This window comes from Manis pentadactyla, chromosome 3, assembly GCF_030020395.1.
Source record: "Manis pentadactyla isolate mManPen7 chromosome 3, mManPen7.hap1, whole genome shotgun sequence".
NCBI lineage: Eukaryota > Metazoa > Chordata > Mammalia > Pholidota > Manidae > Manis > Manis pentadactyla.
The window spans coordinates 159474471-159484594 of NC_080021.1; the positions used below are offsets into that span (position 1 = coordinate 159474471).

At 36.6% G+C, this 10124-nt stretch overlaps 1 protein-coding gene across 1 annotated transcript; it reads right to left on the reverse strand.

Annotated features, from left to right (window-relative positions):
- Nucleotides 1–4112: 4112 nt before the first annotated feature.
- Nucleotides 4113–9828, reverse strand: LOC130683182 (prorelaxin-like). The gene is made up of 2 exons (XM_057499433.1): nt 9492–9828; nt 4113–4634 (listed from the first exon to the last, which is right to left on the reverse strand). Exons 1-2 carry the CDS (start codon nt 9694–9696, stop codon nt 4297–4299), a joined length of 543 nt encoding a protein of 180 aa, XP_057355416.1. The 5' UTR covers nt 9697–9828; the 3' UTR covers nt 4113–4296.
- Between the last annotated feature and the right edge of the window lie 296 nt (nt 9829–10124).

A 10124-nucleotide genomic window follows, 5' to 3' on the forward strand; every position in this document is an offset into this window, starting at 1 on the left:
AAACCCCTGGGACAGATGGAATTACCTCCGAATTTTATCAGACATACAGAGAAGACATGATCCCCATTCTCCTTAAAGTTTTCCAAAAAATAAAAGAGGAGGGAATACTCCCAAACTCATTCTATGAAGCCAACATCACCCTAATACCAAAACCAGGCAAAGACATCAACAAAAAAGAAAACTACAGACCAATATCCCTGATGAACATAGTTTCAAAAATACTGAACAAAATATTAGCAAACCGATTACAAAAATACATCAAGAGGATCATACACTATTACCAAGTGGGATTCATCCCAGGCATGCAAGGATGGTGCAACATTCCAAAGTCCATCAACATCATCCACCATATCAACAAAAAGAAGGACAAAAACCGCATGATCATCTCCATAGATGCTGAAAAAGCATATGACAAAATTCAACATCCATTCACGGTAAAAACTCTCAGCAAAATGGGCATAGAGGGCAAGTACCTCAACATAATAAAGGCCATATATGACAAACCCACAACTAACACCATACTGAACAGTGAGAGGCGGAAAGATTATCCTCTGAGATCGAAACAAGACAGGGATGCCCACTCTCCCCACTGTTATTCAACATAGTACTGGAGGTCCTATCATGGCAATCAGACAAAACAAAGAAATACACGGAATACAGATTGTTAAGAAGAAGTCAAACTGTCACTATTTGCAGATGACATGATATTTTACATAAAAATACCCTAAAGACTCCACTGGAAAACTACTACAACTAATATTGGAATACAGCAAAGTTGCAGGATTCAAAATTAACACACAGAAATCTGTGGCTTTCCTATACACCAACAATGAACTAATAGAAAGAGAAATCAGGAAAACAATTCCATTCACAATAGCATCAAAAAGAATAAAATACCTAGGAATAAACCTAACCAGGGAAGTGAAAGACCTATATCCGTTAAACTACAAGACACTCTTAAGAGAAATTAAAGAGGTCACTAACAAATGGAAACTCATCCCATGCTCCTGGCTAGGAAGAATTAATATCGACAAAATGGCCATCCTCCCCAAAGCAATATACACATTCGATGCAATCCCTATCAAATTACCAACAGTATTCTTCAATGAACTGGAACAAATAGTTCAAAAATTCATATGGAACTGCCAAAGACCCCGAATAGCCAAAGCAATCCTGTGAAGGAAGAATAAAGCGGAGGGGATCTCACTCCCCAACTTTAAGCTCTACTACAAAGCCACAGTAATCAAGACAATTTGGTACTGGCATAAGAACAGAGCCCACAGACCAGTGCAACAGAATAGAGACTCCAGACAGTAACCCGAACATATATGGCCAATTAATATACAATAAAGGAGCCATGGACATACAATGGGGAAATGACAGTCTCTTCAACAGATGGTGCTGGCAGAACTGGACAGCTACATGTAAGAGAATGAAACTGGATCACTGTCTAACCCCATACACAAAAGTAAATTCAAAATAGATCAAAGACCTGAATGTCAGTCATGAAACCATAAAACTCTTAGAAAAAAACATAGGCAAAAATCTCATGAACATAAACATGAGTGACTTCTTCATGAACATATCTACCCGGGCAAGGGAAACAAAGGCAAAAATGGACAAGTGGGACTTTATCAAACTAAAAACCTTCTGTACAGGAAAGAGCACCATCAATAGAACAAAAAGGTATCCTACAGTAAGGGAGAATATATTCATAAGTGACAGATCTGATGAAGGATTGACATCCAAAATAGATAAAGAGCTCACACACCTCAACAAACAAAAAGCAAATAATCCAATTAAAAAATGGGAAGAAGAGCTGAACAGATAGTTCTCTAAAGAAGAAATTCAGATGACCAAGAGGCACATGAAAAGATGCTCCACATAGCTAATCATCAGACAAATGCAAATTAAAACCACAATGAGATATCACCTCACACCAGTAAGGAAGGCCATCATCAAAAAGACAGACAACAACAAATGTTGGTGAGGTTGTGGAGAAAGGGAAACCCTCCTACACTGCTGGTGGGAATGTAAGTTAGTTCAACCATTGTGGAAAGCAGTATGGAGGTTCCTCAGAATGCTCCAAATAGAAATACCATTTGACCCGGGAATTCCACTTCTAGGAATATACCCTAAGAATGCAGCACTCCAGTTTGAAAAAGACAGATGCACCCCTATGTTTATTGCAGCACTATTTACAATAGCCAAGATATGGAAGCAACCTAAATGTCCATTAGTAGATGAATGGATAAAGAAGAAGTGGTACATATACACAATGGAATATTACTCAGCCATAAGAAAAAAACAGATCCTACCATTAGCAACAACATGGATGTAGCTAGAGGGTATTATGCTCAGTGAAATAAGCCAGGCAGAGAAAGACACATACCAAATGATTTCAGTCACATGTGGAGTATAAGAACAAAGGAAAACTGAAGGAACAAAACAACAGCAGAATCACAGAACCCAAGAATGGACTAACAGTTTCCAACGGGAAAGGGACTGATGAGGATGGGTGGGAAGGAAGGTATAAGGGCGGGGAAAAAGAAAGACGGCATTACGATTAGCACGTATAGTGCGTGGGGGGCACCGGTAGGGCCTTGCAACACAGAGAAGACAAGTAGTGATTTTACAGCATCTTACTACGCAGATGGACAGTGACTGTGAACGGGTTTGTAGGCGGTCTTAGTGAAGGGGCGAGCCTAGTAAACATAATGTTCTTCATGTAATTGTAGATTCATGATACCAAAATAAAAATAATAAAAATAAAAATAAATTTAAAAAGTGGTCATAACATCAGAGATAGTGAATGAAGATTCCGAGACCAGGACCCCTGCCTTCAGGGCTTTCGTGAAACAGATGAGGGCCATGGGTTAGGGCAGGAGCTGGTGAGATGCCTTCTGTATCTGGGGGCACCTCTTTCTCCTGTCTGGGCTGTGAATTGCCTCTCCACTGCCCTTGTTTTCCTGTGTTGGAATTGCCATCTGACACAGCACTCTTCCTGGCTTTGTCCAAGGCGGCTTATGCCCTCTGAAGAAGGTCTGTAGGCATTCATGAATTTTTACAAGGTGGTCTTGGTGAGAATTCATAAAGGACTTCATAGCCTTAGAAGCCTGTCTATGATCAATCATGTATGAGGATTTAAAATATGAGTGTTGTTGTCTTAATCCCTATCAATTCTGTTTACAGACATTTGATGGAGATTAATTTGTTATTTAAGTGCATTTTTCTAGAAATGCTGCCTAAAAATTTATGTATATGTAAGTTGAAGGAAATGGCTAAATATTAAGATGAAAGCTTTGTTAATTTGCTGTTCTACCAAGTTTCCATATCATTTCGCAGTAATTTCGTTACAGAAATGGTTTGTAAATTCTAAGAGTGAACATGAAGTATGTTCCCCTACCAAACCATTTCTTCTTTAACATAGGACAGTGAGTTGTTAACTCTCCTCTATATATACCATTGCTTCTATATTCTATGTATATATAATTCTGTATATATATTCTCTTATATATATGTTATTCATTTTTCTCCTTAAAAAACAATATGTTTTTTAGTGTCCCAGATGGTAGAATTAAGAAACTTAGTTTGAAAAATCCTTGAGTTTATATTGCCCCTATTAAATTGAGTCGATTTAGTTTCCACTCTGATTGTTTACAATTAGTTGTTCAACAAGGCACAATTCTTTTAAATTCAATCTATTGGAGAAGTCCAAGTTTTGTGACTCTTTACACAGATGATCTAAGAGTTAACATCAATAAAACATTTTGGTCCATTTTATATACCTGGTGTTAGGCACTGTGTGACTTGAGTTATTCTTTTATCTTTTGCTATTAAAATAATTTGTTTGATAGAAAATGGTGAAAGAATATTTGCTTATAGGTCTGGAATAAAAGGAATGGATCATAGATTATAATTTATCAAATAGAACTTTCAAAAATAGACTTGTCCACTCTCACTAATTGAGGACATAGAATTTTACTAAACTTCTTAGAAATTATTTTTAAAACTTGCATTAATTGTTTGTGGTGAAAGTGATAAAGAAGCAATTAACAGCATTAAAAAAACAGTAATGTAACTGTACCACTAATGAAAAAGGCAAACATACTTCTTTGCATAAAAGGCTTTATTAGCAGAAACTACAATATTGAAAGGAACATTTTCTTTTGCACCGAGAAAAAATCCCAAACACTAGTAATTTCTCGTTTTCTAATATTGGGGAGACAGAGGCATCAGTAATATGTAATTGAGAATACATTTGAGTATTAGAAGAAATACAGAAATATTTTTATCTCAGCATATTTTAGAAAGTTCTTTTACACTGCAACCTATTGAACAACACTTGTCTGCCAGTGATATAAGGACCTGTCTCTCTTCTCGGGAATGCTTCTCTAAGCCTGAGTTTTTTAATTCTGAATTATTGTTTTCTTTTTCATTTTGTCTCCTAAGAATATTTTTCTGGAATTCTTCAAAGTTAAGATGTGTATCCCTTAATGCAGGGTTTTGTAACTCTGGCAGTGATAGCTGTTTCTCAGACAGTGTTTCATTTGTCTTCTGTGGCAAATGGGGAATGAATTCCAACATCGTATTTAAGGTTTCTGCATCTTCGGTAATGGAGGATGGCATGATTTCTAGGTTCACAAAAGGGGGGAAGAGAAAAATATTTATGTTAAAGAACCAAAAAAAACCTACAAAATTTTGCATAGATATAAAGGAAAACATTGCCTCAAGAGAATTAAACATCAGAACAGAATCAGCAAGTATCCTGATATCTAAACAAGCTGGATTTTTGTAGTTGGGAGCTTAAGTATTATAACATTATAATTGCTTTACTCTACTTAGACCCTCTGTCATCTCTCCTCAGTTCCTCTTAATATTCTGTCATAGCACTTTAGACTCCACCTGACATTTCTGAAGTCATCTTGTGTCTGAAAAATGCTGTTTGACCATAGATGAATGTTTCGTACCCGAGTAATTTTCTTCCATTACTAAGAAAATTCTGAGTTATGACAGTAACCCTTGAAAAACATGTTATTTATTATAAACTATCAAATGTTTCATGGTGCCAAGTTACTATTCCAAGATGAAGTGTAAAAACTAGCAGAATTTCCAAATGCTATGATCTGACACGCTTGAGATCTCTGACATTCCTCATATATCTATTTAACAATTTCTTTGTCCCAGAGTATTTACTCCAAATCAGTAGTATTTTACATTAAATAGAGAACTGGGTTAAAAGAACACTAACCAAATAATCTCACCTTTAAGAAAAGATTAGTATCTATTGTGGTGTGTGTGTACTGACTCACATACTCTGATGGTTTTCGTTCCAGTGCTATGGATCATGCAGTGAGCAAGTTCTGTACGTTCCCTACAAAAGAAGCCTGTTCTTAAACAACATCCCAGGATGGGCACATATGAAGGTTGGTACTTGGACTGGGAACTTTGCAGGAATCAGCTGAAGTCTTCCTTGTTTATATCCATTAAGTTCAGATGAATATTTATTGTTCACATGTCTCTGGCACTGCCAGATTGGGGATATAAATAAAAAGAAAACATATTTCCTGTTCTCAAAATACTTTCAGTCATGTGAATTTTCTGCTAACCTTATCTATCCTACTAACATAATTTTGAGTCTTATCACCAAAAAATTTGAAGCACAGATAAATAAACATAAATTACACCATAAACCTTGATCACATCATTAACAGCAAAACTGTCCTTTTCCAAAAGCTTATTAGTAAGACATTACTCTTCGAACAGTGGAAACAATGAGGCCAAGAGACATAAATCTAAGCTTGGAAGTTGGGCTTCTGGGTAACCTGAGCAGAAAAGCGACTGAGTAGGAAAAAAAACATGCCTTCACCCAGGTATGAATGGTCTGGGCTGGTCCACTTCCTATGAGTTCTGTAGTAAGAGTTTTAAATGCTCTCCTTTCAACCAACTTCAACAGTTGTAGTTTTCCGTGAAAAAAAAACCAGTATTTTTCCTTCCTCCTAATGGTCTCTTTTATTTAAGTTATAAACTGACAATGACAGATGAGAATTTATACCATTTTTTAGTAGAAGTTTTTTCATTTTCCCTCAGTAAAACATCATAAATTTCATTCTTATGATACATTCTCTTTGCTCTAACTTAAACTTTTTGCAGTTTAGAGCTTATTGAATGCAGAGAAAAGCTGATAGTAGCTTCCCACAAATGAATGAGCCACACAAAGTAATTGTACTGTGTACTATGTTTATTCGGAAGCTAGTTTTGAGCATTCTTTTTTTTCTTTTAACAATTTAAAAACCCATTATGTGGAAATACTTTTTGAAGTTTCAGAAAATTCATAAAAATATAACAGAATTCCCATATAATATGTTGTCTTTTAATTTTTGGTGTAAGAACATTTAGCATAATACCTGCCCTTTAAACAGAATTTTAAGTTTCCAATATAGCAGTTATCCATACATACAACCTTCTACATCAGATTTCTAGAACCAGTTCACCTTGAATAATTGAACTTTATACACATTTATTAACTACTCCCTATTTCTTCCTTCTCCCAGTCCCTTGCAACCACTACTGTATTCTTTGCTTCTATGAGTTTGACTATTTTAAATACTTGTAAGTGGAATCATGTAGTATTTGTCCCTCTGTTACAGGCTTTTATTTGCATAACATAGTATTTTCCAGGTTCATCCATGTTATTGCATATTGCAGGATTTCCTCTTTTTCGGACAGAATAATATTCCATTACATGTATATACCCACATACTTTATTCATTCATCTGTGGGTGGACATTTAAGTTGTTTCCACATCTTAGCTACTGTGAATAGCACTGCAATGAATGTGCAAGTGAAGTATCTTTTCAGGATTCTGATTTCAATACTTTTGGATAAATACCCAGAAGTGGGATTGCTGGATCATATGGTAAATTTTATTTTTTTAGGAACCTTCATACTATATTCTATGTGGCTGCTTCCCTACCAACTGTATACAAGGGTTCCAGTTTCTCCTTATCATGAACAATACTTTGTTTTCTTTTGTTGATAAGGGCCATGCTGTCAGGTGCAAAGTGTATCTCATTGTGGTTTTGATTTCTATTTGCCTGATGATTAGTGATGGGGAGCATCTTTTCTTCTTCCTGTGGGCTATTTGTATGTCTTCTTTGGGTTAATGTCTCTTCAAGTGTTTAGCTCCTGTCTTAATCAAGTTACTAGTTTTTTTTCAATTGAGTTATAGGGGTACTTTACGTGTTTTGGAAATTAACCCCTCATCATAAATGTGGTCTGCCAATATTTTACCATTCCATAGATTGCCTTCTCAGTGTGTTGATTATTCATTTTGCTGGGCAGAAGCTTTTTTTGATTTGCTGTCTTCACACTTCCTAACACTGCTTTTATTGCCTCTATGATACCCTTTTATTAAAATCATGTTTTCAATTGGAAACATTTGCAATCCACAACTTTAGGTGCTGGAATCTAAGTAATGTGTAATATTCTAATCTCCCTGACTCATACAAACACCTATTCATCAGTATATTTTGGAGTAAAATCTCACCAGCATAGACCTCTCATACGTTAAAATATGTACTTTTAGAAGTGATGCAGTAAGTGTTACTTCTGCATACATTGTGGGGGACATGGTTAGCTAATAATTCAATAATGTAAGCACAAAACTAAAAATCCCGCTTTTAAAACGTATGAATCCCAAATTATTCACATGTATTTTCAAGATGATTCTTAACTAGTAATTTAAACTTTCTCTTGATCCTTACTTGCAGGCAATATTTTGTTAGGTTATTTACAGTTAAATTATGCACTGAGTAGCAATAAAGACAGTTCTTTTAAAATACTTTAATATAACAAGTCTCTCCTACAGAAATATAAATTTGGCCAAGTATCTATACATAAACATGCACAATCCAGCAGCTGAGAAAGGAAGCCATGTCCACTAACAATTGTTAACTATATATAGTAGATCTATGATACTGCATATTATAAAGAATCTTAAAATTATGTCTTTGGAGAATAATAGTGTGAGAAACTTCTCACAGTATAATGTTAAGTGAAAATGCAGGAGATATTCATATATTTCTCCAAATGTTAATATCCTTTCCCGTTCCTCACTTAATATACATATTTTCATTTTCTTATTAAATTCACAAATGTTTTCACATCTCATTTAGTATGTAAGATTTCTCATCATTTCGTCCTTATTGTATAATGTATATTTTCAGTCTTTGATATAAACATACTATTTATCCAGAAAAAGTGAATTAATGAAGCAAATGCAATGCAATCCACACTTCCCTATTTTGAATCAGTAAATTCCTAAACTCTGTAGTAGTTTTCTATTTATACTATACAGGAATTATGTAAAAACATGTATGAAATAAATGAATCTTTGACCAATAATGTAGAAAAATAGTTTTATAATTCTGCTTTAAATCCCATAAAAGGGTCAACATACTTAGTGTGCAAATGATTTTACATGAGTGTTACTCAGACACAGGATATGCATATGGCATATAAAATATTATTGTGGTTTATCATAAATTGCATATATGTTATGAAAGATAAAAGAATTATTCATAATTGAGGTTCCCTTCTCTGAGTTTAAAATGATCCCTGACATTGATAAGATTAGCCTATTCTTCTTTAAAAATTCCACTGCTACCTAAAGTTCGCTTCTGGTTTCTGTGTATAAATGCTCTATAACTAACAGTATTTTTTGATAATTCCAAATTTGAGCAGTAATCAATAATGAGATCTTGCTTTTGAAGGTCTTGCACCTTACAAGTACCTAAAGCATCAATAGGAATTCCATCTGTGTTTGTCTCAAGCGCAAACTCCCCTTGATTCTTGGTCCCCTTCAGTTCCTCCTGTAGGCTGTCAGGCCCTTTGCTTTCTCGCTCCCTTCTCTCACAAATGAACTTCAAGACCTGGTTCAAAGAGACTAGGGTCTCCCCTTTAGTGAAGTTTACAAGTAAAATTAATATTAAAAATAGAAAGTTTTCAATGGCATGGGCCACAGCCAAGCTTTTCTACAGAGGAAAGTCCTTTAAATCTAAAGGCCTTGGTGTTAACTACTCCGGGATCCTATCAGTGGTCTGCAGGTTCTGCCCCGTGCCTCTTGGCCTGCACAAGCACTTGATAACCTGCTCATACATCACTGGTTGCCCCAGTCCTCTCAAGTCAAGATGCCCTGCATAGTTTCTGGGGTCCAGCATGCCATCTGTCTGGCCCATGGTTCCTTATACTGCGCACCTGCGGGCAGCCTCACCTCCTCTGTGGCTTCCTCCTGCTCCCAACTGTGTCACCCTGACTTCCAGGAGGTCAGAGGGACCAAATGCCGCTCAGGTGAGTCTGTTTGCTGTTCCTGCTACTTCCCTTCCCTCTGCTGAGATTCCTTCATGGGACCCGTACTAGAAAAGCAAGTTGCAAGGGAAAACTAAACATTTTGGCATGTGCAGCCTCAAAGCCAGGGCAGGAGCTCTCACCTGCGAGCTGTTCAAATTCCAGCAGAGGCTTCTGGCCTTGATCCCTTTTTCTCCAGGGCATGGTACCGCAGAGCTCGATCCGGATGCGGACTAATTCTCTGCCGCATGCTCGAATAAGCTTGTCTGTCTCTCCTGGGACCTCTCTGGGAAATTGGCTCAATAGTAGCCAGATTCCTAGCAGGTGGGACAAGAACAGGTGCAGCATCCTGGACCTGATCTCTGCTGCTCGGGCGTTTCAGCCTTTCTCTAGAAACTGTTGTCGCTTACTGGCCTCAGCCTGTGTGTCAATCCTGCACTTCAGGCTGCTTTCCCTGCCTGGCTCCCAAAAGCTTTTATATCTCTTGGACTAGCACTTAAATCTTGAGTCACTGGTCCAAGATCCACGCCTTTCCCCACCCAAGTCCTTGGAATGCTTCCCCTTCCCCCTTCACTCTTCCCAACTTTCCTACATTGCTTGCCCATCTTTCTGTTCTTGATCCTATTAAAGTTTTAGTTTTCTTTTTTCTTACCCTCAAGCCACTTGTATACCTAAAGTTAATATTTGACTTCTCTTATTATAAAAGATGGGCACAGCCATTATACTAAATTCTATAAAGAAAAATAAAATTGAACTCATCCATTCTCTCACAAACC

Excerpts from the sequence above, each read along its gene's own strand:
- LOC130683182 (XM_057499433.1), bottom strand. The coding sequence starts at position 9,696 with ATGCTGCACCTGTTCTTGTCCCACCTGCTAGGAATCTGGCTACTATTG. Across the intron at positions 4,635-9,491 it reads GGAATTTGAACAGCTCGCAG|AAATCATGCCATCCTCCATT; the intron begins GTGAGAGCTCCT and ends TTGTGAACCTAG.